The following is a 20,140-nucleotide window of genomic DNA, read 5'->3' as shown; positions in this document are numbered from 1 at the left end:
CTCATCTCTCTTTCCACATAGCACAAATGCCACCTCTACATTAAAAGTTCCCCAAATGTATGTCTGCTGTGTCTTTCCTCTCTTCTAAAACACCAAGCTCTTAAAATATAACACTAAGCACTTATCTTAATTACAAGCTATATGAAAAGTCTTCTTATAAATGGTAGATATATATTAGCACATAAAAACTTGATGATCACTGATAGACTATTTTGCTAGAAAAAAAGCTCTTACAATTATATTTTCAGTTACTTATAACTGACTCTGAGCGTGATAAGTCCTATTCTCTTCTAAATATTCTGTCTAGATCTGCCTTTCCTTCATGGAACTGCAATTATTCTGTGAGTTTCAATCATTTATTGTTCCTTTTGCTCTTCCATTGTACTATTTACCATTCTCCATTATGTTTACAGAAATATTTATTTTCCAATGAGTGAAGATGAGCATAAGCCTTTTTAAATAATTTATTCATAAGGTCATTAAATTCTAGAGGGAATATACAGGATAATTTAGTCCAATTTCATGTCATCTGTTATGACCTCAACAAAACAGCCCAAGGAAATTCCAGTTTTAATTCTCTTAACCTTTTCCTTAACTTTATTTCAATGTAATAAACAACTATTGATCAGTTGCATCCCAGACATGCTTTAGGTGCTAATGATACAAAAAATTAAAACACACAATACTTGCCCTTAATCTAATATAACCAAAAAACCACAAAACTAATCTAAAAATGTTTTGATAAAATATTGTTAATAACTATGAAAGTATGGTGGGAAAAAAAGGAAAATTTGAGGGAGGAGTAGGGTAAGTCTGAGCATCAGAAAGGCCATAAACTATGTGTAAGAACTCAACTCTAAAGAAATGGGAGTATTTTGTGGGTTTGGGACCTCTTCTAAAGTGAAGAAGTGTCAAAAAAATTTAAATTTGGAAAACATGAAAGTAGTATTCAAAGACTTGAAAGCAGTCCAGTGATACTACACAAAGAATAGTATGGGGTGAAGGGATAAGACACAAGATTAGAAAGCCAGATTGAGACCAAATAACTATAAGAATGTCTGGAGTGAATTGCTAAGGAATTTGTATTGGTTAAATCACAATGAGCATTCATTCCAGTTTGTTTGAATACAGGTAGTGAAATGCATATCATATGGATTTAAAAAAATATTACTGTGGAAGAAATAATGGTTGTCTAAGGAATCAGAAGCCCAAAACTGAAGGCATAAATAATAGTTAAAAATTCATTGCAGTTGTTTGGCAAATGATATTAAAGGTCTGAAGTAGACAGTGGGGATAGAAGTGGAAAGGAAGACACAGAATTTAAAAACACTGGAAGAGGAAGAAGCAACCATCTAAATGATGGCATAAGAGCATCACACATCATTTCACCATAAAAGCAATAAAACTGGACAAACCTATCAAAGAAATTTTAGAACTCAATAAATTACATTATCCAAAATAGCATTTTTAAACTTCACCTCCCTTGAAAAAAAAAACACAAGAAATTATGGCCCATGTACAAGGGAGGGTTGGGGTATACAGTCAATAGAAACTGTTCCTGAGGTGATTGGTTATTGGACTTACCGAGAACTTCTGAACTAAAGGAAACCATGTTTAAGGAATTAAAAGAAAGTCTGATGATAATTAGTAATCAAAGGCAGATAAGTAATGAGATAGACATTGTAAAATATAACCAAATAAAAATCTGGAAAATGTTAAAAATTCAATAACTGAAAAGAAAAAAATAGTTAGACTCAAAAGCAGAGATTTGAGTTGACAGAATCTGAATTTTAAAATAGCTCAAATGTTGTTATCCGGCCTAAAGAAAAAATAATAAAAACATAAAAATAGAACCTTGGACTTGAGGAATACTATAAAGAACTCCAACATACAAATAATTGTCGTCCCAGAAGGAGAGGAAAGAGAGTATGGGGGCAGAAATTTGTTTTGAGTACATAACAGTTGAATTTTTCCCAAGTTAGTGTAACACCCTAAATCAAAACATACAGGAAGCTTAATGAATTCTAATTGGTCTGAGCTCACACCTAGAGATCCACACCTAGTAGTCAGCTGTTGTGAGAAAAAGAGAAATGTCTTTAATTACTTAAGAGTAGGAGGATTTCTTATATTCAAGGGATGCATAAAAATAAAGCTTACTTCATATCAGAAATAATGGTGATGAAAATTGGTGGGACAATAAATTCAAGCTAAACTCAAAGGGAGTAGAATGAAAAAAATGGGTATTACAGTGGAAATCAATAAATGAAAGAGAAAAATTAGAGGAAATGCAGGCAGACAAGCACATGTTTTGTAACCATCAACAAAACTGATAAACCATTAGCTATACTTAGCTATACTGACCAAGGGAAAAAAGTGAGATGGAGCAGACCATCAAAATCTGGATCAAAAGAGAGGATATAACCACTGACTTTTAAAAAATTAAGGTTAGGGGCCACCCCGGTGACACAGAGGGTTGAGTGCTGTGAAGCTGTCCACAGCCTCTGCATTGCCAGTTCCATTCCTGGCCAGCCAGGGAGATTCCCAGCCAGTCAGGGAGATTCCCACATGGCTTGCAGACTTCTCCTGTCTCGCCCGCTGCTCCCCTCAACAGTGTGTTTCGGTCCTCTGACTTTTCTGCTCCCTGCTCTGTCTCTGGTGAATTCTCTCACCCTCCTGCACCTCTGGCTTGTACCCCAGTGCTTGTATAAAAAAATAAATCTTAAAAAAAAATTAAGGTTATAAGGAAATTCAAGGAACAAATTAAGCAGCTTCAATGAAATAGATACATTTCTAGAAATATCAAAATTTGTGAAACTCTCTCAAGAAGTAGAAAATATGAATATATCTATAACATAGAAGAAAATGAGTTAAACATTTAAAATCTTGTAACAGGGCCTCCCTGGTGACGCAAGGGGTTAAAACACAACCTATGAAGGTATATGCAGCCTCTGCATCACGAGTTCGATCCCAGGCCGGCCAGGGAGCAAACCACATGGCGCAGCAGACCTCTCCTGTCTTGCCCGCTGCTCCCCTCAGCAGTGTATTTCAGTCAGTCTGCCTGTTCTGTTCCCCACTCTGTCTCTGGTGAATCCTCTCACCCCCACACCTCTGGCCTGTACCCCAGTCCTTGAATGCGTAAATAAATAAATCTTTAAAAAAAAATCTCGTAACAGAGAAAAGTCTACATCCAGACAATTTACTGGAGAAAACTAGGATACATTTACAGAATAAATAATGCCAATATTCTAAGAACTTGCTGAGGAAATAGAGGAAGGAGCATTTGATAACTCATTTCATAAAGCGGGTAATAGCTCTTCTTCCCGTCATCCCAGTCAAAGTACCATAGAAAAAGAAAATTACATACTAAGCTCCCCCTTGGATCTAGCTATAGGAATCCTTAACAAATAATAGCAAACCAAATTCAGTAACAGGTACAAAGGATTTTACAGCATGACCAAATGAGATCTATCTTGGGAATGCAAGGTTAATTTAATATCAAAAAAATCAATTAATACAATATTACTAAAATAAGGGGGAAATTCCACATGATTATCTCAATTGATGCATAAAAAGATTTTACAAAATCAACAACCATTCATGATAAAAATTCTCAAAATTAAAATAGAAGGGCATCTATTTAAAAAAACCCTACAGCTAAGATTACACATAGTGAAATAGATGTGGTGGGGAGATTGTGGGTGTACGTGGAGAGATTTATTTATTTATTTATTTATTTTTATAAATTTTATTGTTATATTCCCCATACAATTGCAGCCCCCCATTCTGACCCCAATCCCTCCCCTCCCGCCCCCGCCCCCCTAAAAGTGTCTCTGGTTCATAGTTTTTTGTTGATTTTGATTTTCACTTTCTTATAGTTATTCATTTTCCTGGTCCCTTATTTAAGTTTTCTAGATTCCTGCTATGAGTGAGACCATCCGGTATTTTTCTTTTTCTTTTTGGCTTATTTCGCTGAGCATGATCCCTTCCAGCGCCATCCATGTTGCAGCAAATTGCATGTGTTTATCTTTTTTGAATGCTGAGTAATATTCCATGGTATATATGTACCACATCTTCTTGATCCAGTCATCTATTTTTGGGCATTTGGGTTGTTTCCAAAGCTTAGCTATTGTAAACAGTGCTGCTATAAACATAGGGGTGCAGGTGTTCTTTGGAATTGATGTTTCTGTGTCCTTTGGGTAAATACCTAGGAGTGGAATTGCTGGGTCATATGGAAGCTCTATGTTTAGTAGGTCCAGAAATCTCCACACAGCTTTCCACAGTGGTTGGACCAGTTTGCACTCCCACCAACAGTGCAGAAGAGTTCCTTTTTCTCCACACCCTCGCCAACATTTGTTGTTGCTAGTTTTTTTAATATGTGCCATTCTCACTGGTGTAAGATGGTATCTCATGGTAGTTTTGATTTGCATTTCCCTGATGACAAGTGATGTTGAACATTTTTTCATATGCCTGTTGGCCATTTGCATTTCCTCTTCAGAGAAGTTTCTTTTAAGCTCTTCTGCCCATTTTTTGACTGGATTATTTTCTTTGTTGTTGTTGAGACTCATCAGCTCTTTGCAGATTTTTGTGATCAGTCCTTTATCATTAGTGTTGGGTGCAAAAATGTTCTCCCAGTTGGTGGGGTTTCTCTTTGTTTTTGTTATTGTCTCTTTTGCTGTGCAAAAGCTCTTTAATTTGATATAGTCCCAGCTGTTTATCTTTGCCTTCACTATCACTGCTTTGGGTGATGTGTCTGTAAAGATGTCTTTGATGTGCAAATCACGTAGTGTTTCGCCTATATTTCCTTCTATATATTTTATGGTTTCAGGTCTTATGTCTAGTTCTTTAATCCATTTTGAGTTGATTTTTGTGTATGGTGTGAGGTGGTGGTCAAGCTTCATTCTTTTGCATGTAGCGACCCAGTTTTCCCAGCACCATTTATTGAACAAACTTTCTTTGCTCCAATGCATAGTCTTTGCTCCTTTGTCAAAGATTAGTTGACCATAAACCTGTGGGTTTATTTCTGGATTTTCTATTCGATTCCATTGGTCTGTATGTCTGTTCTTGTTCCAATACCATGCGGTTTTGATGATTATGGCTTTGTAGTATAGTTTGAAGTCTGGGAGTCTGATGCCTCCATTCCCTTCTTTTTTTTTCAGGAGAGCTTTGGCTATTCGGGGTTTTTTGTGATTCCATATGAATTTCATCAATAATTGTTCTATTTCTTTGAAGAATGACATTGAAATTTTGATTGGAATAGCATTGAATCTGTATATTGCTTTTGGAAGGATGGCCATTTTAATAATGTTTATTCTTCCAATCCATGAGCAGGGGATGTCTCTCCATTTCTTTGTGTCTTCTTCTATTTCTTTTAACAGTGTTTTATAGTTTTCTTTGTATAGGTCCTTTACCTCTTTTGTTAGATTTATTCCCAAATATTTGATTTTTTTTGTTTCAATAACAAAAGGGATGGTCTTTTTGATTTCTTCTTCTTCAGATTTATTGTTTGTGTATAGGAAGGCTACTGACTTTTGCGTGTTGATTTTGTATCCTGCCACTTTACTGAACTGATTGATGAGTTGAATTAGCTTTTCTGTGGAGTTTTTGGGGTTCTCTATGTATAATATCATATCGTCTGCAAATAGTGATAGTTTGACTTCTTCTTTTCCTATTTGGATTCCTTGGATGTCTTTCTCTTGTCTTATTGCCCTGGCTAGGACTTCCAGTATTATATTGAAAAGCAATGGTGAGAGTGGACATCCTTGTCTTGTTCCAGATCTTAATGGAATTGCTTTCAGCTTTTCACCATTGAGAATGATACTGGCTGTTGGCTTGTCATAGATGGCCTTTATGATGTTGAGGTATGTTCCTTGTATCCCAAGAATTTCAAGGGCTTTTATCATGAATGGGTGTTGCACTTTGTCGAAAGCTTTCTCAGCATCTATTGATATTATCATATGGTTTTTATATTTCTTTTTGTTGATGTGTTGGATAACGTTGATTGATTTTCGGATGTTAAACCATCCTTGTGCCCCTGGAATGAATCCAACTTGGTCGTGGTGAATTATCTTATGGATACATTGTTGGATTCTGATAGCTAAAATTTTATTGAGGATTTTTGCATCAGTGTTCATTAGGGAGATTGGCCTGTAGTTTTCCTTTTTTGTGTTGTCCTTGTTCGGTTTTGGTATTAGTGTAATGTTGGCTTCATAGAACGTGTTTGGTATTGTCCCTTCCTTCTCAATTTTTTGGAAGAGTTTGTGAAGGATAGGCACTAATTCGTCTCTGAATGTTTGGTAGAATTCATTTGTAAATCCATCAGGTCCTGGGCTTTTGTTTTTGGGGAGGTTTTTGATTACCATTTCAATTTCGCTAATTGTAATTGGTCTGTTTAGGTGTTCTATTTCTTCTTTATCTAGCTTTGGGTGATTGTAGAGTTGTAGGAATTTGTCCATCTCCTCTAGATTGTTAAACTTGTTTCCATATAACTGTTCATAGTAGTTACTGATTATTCTTTTGATTTCTGCTGTGTCCGTTGTGATTTCTTACGTGGAGAGATTTAAATGATGTGTGGGTGCATGTGATATAAAGATGAGGTTCAAAGGGCAGTTGGAAGTGGAACTCATGGGAACTATAGCTAGTTTTACTGTGTAAATGAAATTGAAAGTATAGAGGAGACAAAGATTATCTAGGAAAAAATAATTATAAGGAAAAAGTAAAGAGGACTGAGGATGAAACATTAGGAGCATCTATTGTTTAAGGAGCAGTGAAAGAAAAAAAACAGCAAGGAAATTTTTTCAATATTGATCAATAACAGCTGATCAATCATACTCTGTGTCACTAATTTAGAGTTGTTTGAACCCATTATGTAAAAAGAGGGTCCCGTTGAAAAACAATCGTCTCCTTTAAAATATCTCTTCTCTTCCACTGAGGTTGTCAAATGATGAGAACAAGTTTAGGATGGATACATAATCCTCCCTCCAAGGAAATGGACAGATTAACTGATCCATCCATGCTGCTCTTCTCACACACAACCTGGGAGATGACCTTCCCTAGCTGGAGTAGAATCCAGCATCAGTATCCCTTTCTCACGGCCAATGATGCTTTCTTATTTTCCAGAAGCATGGAAGAAATTCTCATAAATACAAACCACTTGGAGTGCTTCAGGGAGTTCCTCAGAGAACGAAAGGCAGAAACCCCATTGTTACTCCTGATAGCCATACAGAGGTTCAGTACAGAGAAAAATGAAAAGATTCAAAAGTCTCTCTTTGAAAACATAGTCAAAACTTTCCTCCATGGCAGATTACCTCCTGGTATGTATACTTTTCTCATGTTTTCTTCTCCCACGAGTACCTTAGGCAACTGCTGAGTGCTTGTCTCACGTGAGCCCCCAAGAGACAAGAACAGAGCAGTGATCACATGGGACATTATTGAGATAAAGACTGAGAAGGAGATTGAAAGCAGACAACAGTAACAATAAAACTCCAAAGAATAATAGCAGTGAAAGAAGGCCAGTGCAAGACACTTGGACTTCTATGTGAAATATATCCTTTCATTAACTTTTCGTCAACCCTGAAGTACTCCCTATGAGGTCCATTATACTAATATGGAAGGTGAAACACAGAGTTAACTAACTTTTCCAATGGGTAGAATGTGAATTAAAACTCAAGTTGCTTGACTCTCAAGTCAACTAGATTGGAGTTAAATACAAAAGCAAAAGCTTGTTGTTTTCAGCATTAGTGTCCACCACTGTTGGGGTGTAAAGAGAGTTGTACTTGGAAGGAGAACTGTCTCACTGAAAGATCTTTATTTCATACAGTTTGTCTTGTTTTCTTGGGTAATTCTGATCCATATAAATTCATCTTTACCAGAGCAGAAATTTCAAGTAAAGTCATTGACCTTTAGAATTCTGGAGCAAAATAAAAGGGGCTAGCATTAGCCCATCCTTGAATTAAACAAATCTATAGGAACACAATGAAAGCCTCCTATTTTGGCAGAGATGAAACAGATGTTTGGCAATTTTCTTGTGTTTGCTGCTTACTTGTGATAAATCATGATAAAGCTATAAATCTTAGGAAAGAAAAATAAGAGGTAACATTGATAAATCCTATTGGAGATATTAATTTGCTGGGCCCCAAGATATCAAATTCTGTACACTGTTTTGAATGAGATAGAAGAAAAAGAAGAGCATGTAGCTCTTGTCCTTGACACGTTTTCAAGTCTTATTTAATAAACACTACAGTCTTTGAACACCTGGAGAGTCATATTGCCCTTATGGTTCTTATTTGTAATTTTGGATTCCCCATCTCTCCAGCAATTTAACTTTAATATTTAACTCTTCTGCTCACTTCCTATATCAGAAACTTCAAACTAATTGCAGAAATTAATCCTTTAAATATTGTTTCCCCTTAAGCAGTCATCTTTGACATTTTAATAGAACTAAACCAGGACAGTATTTGCACATAACAATCCAAATAGACTATTGAGATTCTCAGGCAAATTGTGAAGGACTCGCTATCTAACCAGATTGAGAATAAAGGATGGTAAGACTTTATGGTTAAAAAAAAAATCTTTAGTTACCTCAGATGATAGACAAAATTTTTATTGCTCTCTTGCATTTTTTAGAAGAAATGCTGCAGTGCAATATCCCTTTTATCAGAGAAATCATTCATAAGCGCGGCGTCAGCGTAGCCACATTGTTTATGCTCCAGACCTATGTCATGAAATCTCTAGAAGAAAAGTGGTGAGTCTTATTTGGTGAAGGCAATGTTTCTTTTTGGAGATGCCCATTGGCTTCTGCAAGTCACATTACTCAGAAACTTATAATCCATTCTCTTAATTCATTGCCACAACAGTCTTACAAAAGAGGGCAAGTTCATCTTGAACCTTCTTAGTCTCAGACTTTGTGGTTTGTCACCTCTACAAGGAAACTTACTGGAGTCCTGGGTGCCCCCAACGTCTCTGCCCTCTCCCAGGTCGGTGCACTGACTGGCACTGCTGCATTGATGAACAATTATGACTCCCCTGCCACAATTCTGCCAGCTTTGTGGGCTCCAGGCCACACACCTTCAAAAATTCAGATGTGTGGGGACAACCAGTTTTGTTCCGATGATATGCTGATGTGAATTGTGTGAGAAATTTATCCGGTTTCTGGTTGCTCTTTGAGGGAAGGTTTCCTATTGTTTTTTATTCTATGTCTGCAACTTTAATCTCCTGGCAGGTTTAAAGAATACCAAGACTTATTCCCACTTCATCATTCAGAGATGCAAGTCGAAATAAAACCTCCACCTAGGAAGCTCTCAAAGATAGTCGTAATCCATCTACATCAATCCCAGGTCAGTGAGGAAGACAGTCAGGACAAGATTTTGGGGACAAGAAGACCACTAGGTATCACTGAGCATACAAAAAAATTCACTGTTAGTTTATTTATCTACTACAGCAACTATTTTGGGGGGTAGGCTTTTATATTTCCATTTTACATAGGAGGAATCTGAATCTCAGAGAAAATGTTACAGCAGGAATTTAAGAAAATCTTTCTCTTTATTATGTTTAGAATTAATTATTATGCATAGGGTTCAGGTGCATGGGAATCAAAATATCAGCTGCAGGGGCCTCTCTGGTGGCGCAAGGGGTTAAGAGGCTACCTATGAATCTCACCGCAGCTACTGCAGCACAAGTTCGATCCCCTGTCCAGGGAGCTACCCACATGGCACAGCAGACCTCTCCTGACTTGACTGCTGCTCTCCTCAGCAGTGTATTTCAGTCTGCCTGACAGTGCTGTTCCCTGCTCTGTGTCTGGTGAATCCTCTCGCCCTCCTCACCTCTGGCCTGTGCCCCAGTTCTTGTATGTATAAATAAATAAATCTTTTAAAAATATATATCAGTTGCATTCTTGAAGGCCAGTCTAGTGGACATGGGTTGGCCATGAAGCCAAGTAGATTTGAGCATCTCCTTTGCACCCAGTTTAAATTTACTCACACATCTGGTCACTATTATAGTGGAACCATTAGGCCTCCACTTATTCTGTGAGCTTCTTACAGTGTGACAAAGGTCCAGTCTGAACAGAGGTATTCTGCAGGCCAGCAGCTAACAGAGATGGGATGACCACAGAGCATGCCTTATTCTGGTTTCCAAATTCATGAATTATCTAACTCCTTCTTTCTCCCATAGGAGGAGAGAAAAAGTGAAAAAAAAAAGTGATAGGAATGTTATTTAGGGAAGACTCTTTAAAAGGTTTGAGAAAAAATACAAACTCCTCATATAATCATTTGCTCAATGTGCTATAGGAGTGCTTGTGTTATCAGTGCACTTTGAGCCTAGTTCTTTCTGACTGCCAAGATATGTTGAGAGATCTCTGCAAATCATCCCTAGGACAGTTGCTCCACTAATCCAGATATAAACACATAGGGCTCCCTGCTTTCTCCTCTCTGTTTCATCCCTACCTGAATGAATTCCATGTCAGGGCACCATGACATATAAGAAATTTTTTCCATGTAGGATTGAGAACATCTGGAACAGGGACACTTTGTTTTAATTTCAGATCTTCCAGTTATTCTTAGATAAGAAAAGATAAAAAGAAGCCAACATGTATGTCAAGCCTACCTTGCACCAGAGGCAAACCCTTGTGTTGGGGTTTACGTATATAATTACTAACTTTCATTGCAACCATGAAAGGAGTTGTTTTTCCACTTTATACATAGAAACATTGATATGCAGACTAAGTAAGGTGACACAAATTACAAAAATAGGGAGAAAGTAGGTTCCACACTCAAAGTTTCTGATCCCAAATCCAGTATTTTTTGCACCTGACCACTGCCTCTCAATCCATGCTTATATTGAGACTCCCTCGCTGCAGAATGGGAGAAGGGAACTAGATCAACAAGATTCCTTCTGGCTCTACACGTCAGTTTTTTTCAAGGGGTAAAATGACTGGGGAATGGTCACTTGGCATCTGTTAAGAAACAGAAGAAACACAAAATGCATTCATATGCGCATGTGTGCTGGTGTGCGTGTAAGTGGTATATGCATCTTGCATGCAATTTTATTTTTCTTTATTCCTTCAACATTTCAAAATGTGCCCAAGCTATCATTTATTTCCTGTGAGAATGGGCTCATCTCTGCCCTCTGTTTCTTCCTGTTTTTAGCTCTCAAACTGCCTCTTCCAATCACATCATCTCAAATCTTCACTGTTGAAATACTGTGGTTAAAAGGGTGTCTCTGCTGACCACAGGCTTCCATGACTCAGCCAGAATTTTCTTCTACCCTCCAGCTGGATTAATCTGTGGAGAGTTATACAAGCACTCTGACCTAAGTTTCCTCACCTTTCAACCAGAGCTAACAATTATTCCTTTTTGTGATAGTGGTATTGTAGGGTTAAATGTAAGGAAAGTCAAGTTTCTGACACAAAATAGACTCTCAGTGAACAGAAGCTATATTAATGAATGTAACAGACCTCTCTCTCTTTTCTCAGAAAAAATGGTGGCTGAAATTGATCAGTTTCATCAGGAGCTTTTGTAAATACCGCAAATTTATGTCTGATCCCAGTAAGCGCCAGGAATTGGAAGACTATCTTCGCTTGGAAGTATTTAATAACAAGGAAAGTAAGTCTTTATTACCTTTACCTGCTGATGTTTTGGCCACAAAGTTTAGCCAAAGTTTAGATAAGAAGCTGCAGAGCTTATAGCTGTATGTCATGCTTGTGTTAGCCTGGGTGCTAGCAAGAACCCCATGACCTGGGGCAAAGCCAAGTCCACCCTCTACAGAGAGGATGTGATTGCACAGTGAGCCAGCCAGGTGGCAGGCAAGTAGGCTAGGGCATTTTACAAAACTTTCACTGTGTTGGTTCATTTGTCCTTCAAGAATTCTTTAAAACATTTTCTGCTTGTAATAAATGCTTTTAATAAAAAGATAATTTAAAATGATGAGAATTCAGGGCAGCGGAGGAGGTCTCCTACTTCATTCCTGGGAGGATAATCTAAAGCAGTCTAAAGGCACATTGGACTCCAAGGATTCTGTGACTTGGGGCAAAAACTAGATTACCTCCTGGACATCAGAGACCCACTCTGACTGCGTGGGACAGAAGAGATATTGAGAAAACTCAACGCTGTACAGCAAGACCTGGGTGGTTGGTGAGAAGTGCCTGGAGCCAGTGGTGGGGGTGAACCGGCAGTGCCAGCACACACTCCCTCCATGGGACAGTCCCATGAGGGCAGAGGTAGTTAGCATGAACCTAACAGTGGGGAGATACGTATGAACGTGCTGGGATGAGCCCAGGGGACAGTGTCCCCAGCCAAGAAGACTAAGAACAAAAACGGTGTCACTCCCTCCACCATCCACCTCCTGGCTCAGGTTAATTCAGTGAAGCTGTGCCTGAAAACACCGTGAAGCTGCTCTGGAACGTTAGCCAGCACTGCAGAGGCATGGGTCTGAAGCCCAGAAAGGAGAGGTATAAGTGATAACGGAGGCACAAGCCACCCCTGCTCACTACTTTCGTTAGTGACTGGACCTCTTCAGGCCCCTACCCCAGTGCGGTTAGAGGCATTTATAGATTAGTTCTACATGACATATAGTGCCATCTACTGGAAATGTGGGTGTTCTGCACCTTTAAGACAAGAACGCTTAACAACCTATTTCAGAAAGTATTGGATAGGTGGTAAAAAATTCCTTAGGGGATTTTCAACAAAGAGAACAAATCTCCAGGAAAAAAATACAAAGACATGGGAGATCTTTCTTCCCATCAGACACAGAGTTCAAAATTACCATGAAAAAGAAATTCATAGAAATGGACGAAAACAGAAATGCTGAGAAGAGAAAAGAAATGAGAAAAATAAATGAATGTCCTGAAAAATAAAATTAATGAACAGAAGATAATTAAAACTTTAAGAAATAATGGATAGGGGCCTTCCTGGTGGCGCAGCGGGTTGAGCACAGCGCTGTGAAGCTGTCCGCAGCCTCTGCAGCGTGGGTTCGATGCCAGCCACCTGGGGAGATACCCATGTGGCGCGGCAGGCCTCTCCTGTCTCGCCCGCTGCTCCCCTCAACAGTGTTTTTCAGTCAGTCTGCCTGTTTTGCTCCCCTCTCTGTCTCTGGTGAGTATCCTCACCCTCCCGCACATCTGGCCTGTGCCCGGGTTCTTGTATAAATAAATAAATCTTAAAAAAAAAAAGAAAGAAATAATGGAGATACAGGATGTAAAGAACTAAAGAAAAGGTTAAAAATTTTTAGAGAAACCTATGGAAGTAGAATAGAACAAAGGGAGGGGAGTTCCACATTCCTCTCCAATTATCTAGTGGTTTTATTCCCAATTTTTAATTACCTTTTAAAATTCATCTGATTAAACTATAATTTATGTATAATATTAATCAATTTTAAGTGTGCAATTTGATGTTTTGACAAATGTGGTCCCCTCCATAATGACAAACTAAAATATTTCCATTACCACAAAAAATTCTCTCATGTTCCTTTTTAATCAGCACCCTTCCCCTTTCACCACCATTGTGTAGTCTGGAAACCAGAGGTCAGCTTTCTATCACTATAGTTAACCTTTTCTAGAATTTAATACAAACAAATTATGCAGTATATAGTCTTTCATGTCTGGCTTCTTTTATTAAATATAACTCTTTTGAAATTCAACTATGTTGTGGTGTGTATCCATAGTTCATTTCTTTTTAGAGCTAAGTAGTATTACAAATTAATGTGTCATAATTTTTTTTAAAGATTTATTTTATTTATGCAAGAGCTGGGGTACAGGCCAGATGTGCGGGAGGGTGAGAGGATTCACCAGAGACAGAGCGGGGAGCAGAACAGACAGACTGATGAAACACACTGCTAAGGGGAGCTGCGGGCGAGACAGGAGAGATCTGCTGCTCCATGTGGAATTCTCGCCGGCCAGCCGGGATCGAACCCACGCTGCAGAGGTTGTGAACAGCTTCACAGAGCAGCGCTCAACCGCCTGTGCCACCAGAGAGGCCCTGTCATAATATTCTTATCCATTCACTAATTGATGGACATGTGGGTTGTTTCCAGTCTAGAGCTATTATGACTCAAGTTACTATGAATATTCAAGCAGAAACCTTTTCTCTTGGATGGAATTTCCTAGGAGTGGAATGATTGAGTCATGTGGTAAGGGCATGCTAACTTTATAAGAAACTGTCAATTTTTTCCAAAGACTGTATCATTTTTGCATTTATACTACTGATGTAACAAAGTTTCAGTTGTTCTACTTTCTTGCCAGACTTTGATACTATTAGTCTTTTTAATTTTAGCTATTTTTTGGTGAGTTGTCTTTCCAAAGTTTTGCCTATTATAAAAATTGGATTGTCACCTTAGGTTGAACTATAAGAGGGCTGACTATAATCTAGATATATTCTTTGATATATATATATATTTAACAAATATTTTCTCCCAGCTGGTAACTTGCCTTTTCATTTTCTTTGAAGAGAATTTTTAATTTGATAAATTTCTTTTAATCAATTTTTTCTTCTATAGTGTATGCATTCTATGTTCTATTTATGAATATTTTCCTAATCCACTTTAGTAAGATTTTATTCTAGAAGTTTTATCATTAAAACAATTAATTAGGTCTATTTATGTACGCTGTGTGCTATTCTTCTGATACATATGTCTATCTATACACTAATACTGTTGATCACTGTAGTTTTATAGTGAATATTATAAATAGGTAGCATTGTTTTCTCTTAAATTAGTGACATATTCCAAATGTTGATGTTATATTTTCATTTACATTCAGTTCAAAAATTATTTTCAATTGTCTCTTTGATATCTTATTTGACCCATGGTTATTTAAACATATGCTATTTGATAAGGGACTGGTCACAAAGATTTACAAAGAGCTGATGAGGGCCTCCCTGGTGGTGCAGGGGGTTGAGCGCCTCACTGTGAAGCTGTCGCAGCCTCTGCAGCACGGGTTTGATCCTGGCCAGCTGGCGAGAATCCCACATGGTGAATTAGACCTCTCCTGTCTCGCCCGCTGCTCCCCTCAGCGGTGTATTTTGTCAGTCTGCCTGTTCTGTTCCCAGCTCTGTCTGTGGTGAATCCTCTCACCCTCCCACACATCTGGCCTGTACCCCAGTTCTTGTATAAAAATAAATAAATCTTAAAACAAAAAGAGCTGATGAGACTCAATAAGAACAAAGTGAACAGTTCAGTCAAAACATGGGCAGAAGAGCTAAAAAGACACTTCTCCAAAGAGGAAATGCACATGGCTTACAGGTATATGAAATAATGTTGAACATCACTTGTAATAAGGGAAGTGCAAATCAAAACCACAATGAGATATCAACTTATACCAGTGAGAATGGCACATATTTAAAAACAAAAGCAAAAACAGGAACCAACAAATGTTTACAAAGATATGGTGAAAAAGGAACTCTCCTACACTGCTGGTGGGAATGCAAACTGATCCAGCCACTATGGAAAGCTGTGTGGAGGTTCCTCAAACTACTAAAAATGGAGCTTCCATGTGACCCAGCAATTCCACTCCTAGGAATCTACCCAAAGGATACAAAAACATTAATTTCTTTCTTATTTAATTCTATTACAGTTAGAGAATGTTCTTTATATGACCCAAATCTCTTATTGATACATTTTATGAACCAAAGTCAGGTCTGTCTTGGCAAATATTTCATGTGCACTTGGAAGCAATTCATATTTCACTCTCATAGTGTTCTGTAAGTTAGGTCATGTTGGCTAGTAATGTTCAAGTCTACTATAGCTTTGCTGATTTTTTTCCTTGTTCTGTTTTTCAAAGAAGATGCTGAAATATGCAACTATAATTGTGGACATAGTACTCAGTTGATATTTATTTATTTAAGTTTGTGTGGTATTCTACCATTTAAGCAGAGGGCTTTGTCAGCACTCCTTCGAGTCTAAGTGAAAAGCTGAGCCCAGTGCCCAGAGTATCTATTTCAATAGGCCCCCAGGTGGGTCCACAGTTTCCTCTCTTCCTTTCAGTTATGCCTAGATTGAAGGCTTCAGACTTAAGAGTGACTTGATAACTAGATTTTAATTCCTACCTCTTTCTCTCTTAGATTACCCCACCTCACCAAATGTATCAGGACGCCAGACAACAGTTTCCACAAATATCCGGGTCTCAGAACAGGAGAATGGTGATATAACCCTTGTGAAGCGTCGAATTCTTGGCCATAGAATTGTCATTGTCAACTTTTTAATCAATGATATGTATTTCCTTTCAGAAATGGAGAAGTAAGTTTCACATTTTACCTTTCCCTTGTGGCTCTCTCTATTTAGTGCTCTGGGCAAAGATGAATGGTCTGTAGGTGGCGGGGATTTCTGTTCTGCCTGGCAGGCATCTCCATGAGACCTACCGCATGCTGTCACTAGGTCATTGACTTCTCCTTCCCTTTGGGTCCTGCAAGCTCCTCTGTCTTCCCAGACGAAAATTCCAGAGATCCTGATATTGAAATGCACTTACTTAAACCCAGGAAGTGAGGCACTTTATTTCCTATTATTTATTAATGTGATGTAAACCCTGTTATATAGCACCATTGGGCCAATAGTTCTTTAAAGAACTATGATAATAAAATTGTGTGTCAGTGTGTACAGCAGACATTTTTAAGTTAAAACATTTACTGTACATTCACTCACCTGTCAAATTTTTGATGTAAAATCAAAACCATCTTACCAATTAGATGGAGTCCATATAATTTTCTTCCATAAACTATACCCAAAAGTCTATATGCTAATTCTAATTTTGATGTCTTTAAAGTACAGTACTGCAAAGCAATTTAACCCTCTGGATTTTTACGCATGTTAATTTTTTTAAATTTTCTTATTCCACCTAACTCAATAACATTTTTTAATAAGTTTAAATCTGTAACCCTCCAAGTACCTAAAAATGGTGTTAAATGCTTTATCTCAGTTTTAAATAAAATGGAAAGTAAAGAAGTAAATAAAATAAAAAGGCGTGATTGTAATGAATGAATGAATAAATAAATAAATAAATGCAACTTGCTTTTAATGAGACATTGCAAAGAATTCAAATACGTTTTCACAGAAACAGCAAATACCTTTACTTTTCATGTTCAAATTTTGTCAATTTTCATAAATTACAAATTACTTGTTATAAGTGCTACAAGCAGCAATATTTTTGAAGAAACACGAATGATTCTCAGCAAATATCTGCATCAACTAGTTAGAGAAATGCATGTCCAGAGCATGCACTACCAGTGTATACAGTTGGCATGCTAGAGGCATTAGTCAGTGTGTTTTTCACAAGTACAGAGCACCTGGTAACTGCACATATTTGGTTAAGAGATTTTCCCCTGCAATCCAGTGAGGAATTGCTCAGTTCTACAGAAACTTCCTGATTGTTTACTCATTCTTGGATACAGAAGTTAGCATTGGAGATGCAAAAACAACTGAAGACATGCTTTCTAGTCCTCAAGATCCCCATAAACTAATGGGAATGGCAGAGAAGATACATATAAGCACTAGGAAGGGGAATGATAAGTTCTCTGGTTGAGTCAGGAACAGGAAGAACCTTTAGGTAACTGAGCCCTCAAGTATAGTTTTTGGGAGACAAGTCACCTAGACTTAATTTTGAAGGATGAGTAAGGGTTAGTGGGATTTTTTAAAGTGTACTAACTGTTCTCTGCATAGCAGCCAGAGTAGCCTTTTAGCAGTGTAAACCAGATTCTGTCACTCTTCTGCCTAAAATGTAGTGTGGGTTTCCCATGATCACAGGAACAATGTATGTCAAACCTCCTCACATTGCAGAAAGGACCATGCATGAGTAGGACCTATATAAATGCTACCTCTTGGGGCTCAGCTCATTCTACTCACCACTTGCCCCATGGTCCAGCTATGGGACACTGCATGCCTAGCGAACTGGGGGAATGCTTTATAGCCTTTGCACTTGCTGCTCCCTCCGCAGGAAGGATCTTTTGTCCTGATGTCTTCAAATGACTGTCTTTTGCTTCCCATTGTTCAGACAGCCATTACCTTCCCAACTGCATCATCCCTTTTCAGTCTCCATAAATTTCTGCTGGATATTTAATTATTCCTGTATATATTTAAATATCTTCTCCCTATCATCGATTATGAACTTCTGGAAAGCAAGGCTGTGTTACTGAGTTCATTCTGAATCCCTGCTCCTAGAACTAAACCTAGCACAGAATAGACCCTTTATAAACTGATTTCATAAGTAACTGGATACACAAACATGCATGCAATGGAAAGACCTTGGTATTCTGTCAGTACAATTTAAAATAAGTAATATTTTAAATGGCCTGAGAAAAATAAGCTGTGCTTAAATCAAGATAAAGTGTATCTGATATTAATGGCTAATAATATAATAGAAGAGACAGAAAATAGAATATTTTAAAATATTTTCTTCTAAGAGAGAGAAAATAATATAGCCATTACTAAGTACTAGGGAAATAGGAGAATAGGGAGTTAGTCTAAAGAATATAGAGCTTTAATTTAGAAAGATAAAAAGTTCTGGAGATGGAAAGTGGTGATGATTACAACGTGGATGTATGTATATGCCTCTGAGCTGCACATTTAAAATGGGTTAAAATGGTATTTTTTGTTATGTTTAATTTAGTATAATAAAAAACTTAAGAAAAGGAATCAGTTATTTCAGAGGGTGGTGATAATTATGAGACCGTAAGCACAGAAGGGGAAGAGCAATATAATCTTTGCCCTTGGAGTATCAAGATCTAGGATGGGTAAAGAAGGGAAGGTGAAATATGTGAGTTTATGATGAAGAAATACACTTGAAGAAACACTTAGCTTATTGTCTCACATGATGCTCAACTAGTATTTGTTAATGGATACAATATGCGTGACTGAGTGAAGTCACCTGGCTCGCTCATGGGTCTGGTCAGCAAACCTATTTACTCACTGCTATCATCTTCTCCTTGCTGATCTCCTACTTCCTGCTTCTCTTTAGATTTAACAATTTGGTGAGTTCAGCACTTGTGCTGCAAGTCAACCGGGCATACAATGAGAATGATTTGATCCTAATGAAGTCCAAAATTAGCATCATCATAAAGCTCTACCTGCATGCTGAGTTCTCTCCAAAGCTGAGGGTAAGGGGAACTCCCACTCCTCTCCAGCCTTTCTCCAAGGAGCATTTTATGCTCACAGGAACCCCAGAAGCTAATTGTCAGTTACGTCCTAAATCCTGGGTCTACCAGATGTCCTTTACCAAGCAGCTGCTGCAAAAGTTTCTGCCTTTTGGGAAGGGGTGGTCTTGAAGGTCCTGGGGGTCAACAAAGGTTTCTACCTTCCTTGGAACCTCTGCCAGTGACAGGCTCCCACTCTGGGTAGGTGAACATCTCTGAGTCCCAGAAGGATGCCATCCTTGCTGCCATTGCAGAGGGCCACCTAAGTCGGAACATCTTCTACGGGCCTATCATGTCTCTCTTCCCTGTCATTATGTACTTCTGGAAAAGGTAACTATCTCCCCTCACCTGAAGACCATGAGATCAGGAAAATGTGTGACTTTTAGTGAGTTCTCTGTCTTCCTCTAGTCCTTTTTCAGTTTTCCAGTTTTTTGGGAACTAAAACAGTGTATTCTCGTGTAGTTGCTACACTCCATCTCTCACATGAACATTAAATCAGAGTATAAAAGACTTGGGATCAGAATATCTGACTCTCACCTTTTCCTAGTGCTTGGGTGTTAGATTTTCTTGGGTATAGGTTTATCACCCAAAGGTAAGGGTCTACCACAGCTATTTGGGGAGCATGTCTATCCCAACTAATGCAAATGAGCTCATGCCTAAAAAACTTCATGGACAGTAGGACAGAAGAGTTTTGCTCTATTATGCCCCAAACCTAGAATTACCACTAGGGACACAGTTAGTTACTAGATACTTCAGTTTTTCAAGAGGAGCTTGAAATTCAGATTTGTATATCATATCTTCTAACATAAAAGTGGCAGATGTAGCAAGTAACTCAAAACAAATCATGGTGAGGAACCCATGAATGTCAGAAAACAAAAATGAAACAAAACAAAAATGAAACCTACAGAACAAAGACAGCCTGTGGCAGATGGGCTTCTATCTAGCCAGCAAGGTTCACTTTGAGAGACTGCCCTCAATTCTTCCAGCTATTTAGATTATTGCATGATTCCTGACTTAGGAGTTGCCCTCTCCTA

At 38.1% G+C, this 20,140-nt stretch overlaps 1 protein-coding gene across 1 annotated transcript in view; it reads left to right on the top strand.

The window, feature by feature from the left end:
• Positions 1 to 20,140, top strand: part of RGSL1 (regulator of G protein signaling like 1) — a gene marked incomplete at both ends in the record, with an annotated part of 55,638 nt that overhangs the window by 22,182 nt on the left and 13,316 nt on the right. Inside the window, 7 exons of the mRNA XM_084250050.1 lie at positions 7,117 to 7,310; positions 8,623 to 8,740; positions 9,218 to 9,332; positions 11,468 to 11,597; positions 16,047 to 16,221; positions 18,932 to 19,070; positions 19,312 to 19,436. Coding sequence (XP_084106176.1) covers positions 7,117 to 7,310; positions 8,623 to 8,740; positions 9,218 to 9,332; positions 11,468 to 11,597; positions 16,047 to 16,221; positions 18,932 to 19,070; positions 19,312 to 19,436 — 996 coding nt within the window. The remainder of the gene's footprint in view (positions 1 to 7,116; positions 7,311 to 8,622; positions 8,741 to 9,217; positions 9,333 to 11,467; positions 11,598 to 16,046; positions 16,222 to 18,931; positions 19,071 to 19,311; positions 19,437 to 20,140) is intronic.

This window comes from Talpa europaea (genome assembly GCF_964194135.1).
Source record: "Talpa europaea genome assembly, chromosome: 12".
Classification (NCBI taxonomy): domain Eukaryota; kingdom Metazoa; phylum Chordata; class Mammalia; order Eulipotyphla; family Talpidae; genus Talpa; species Talpa europaea.
This window is presented reverse-complemented; position numbering and strand designations above follow the sequence as displayed.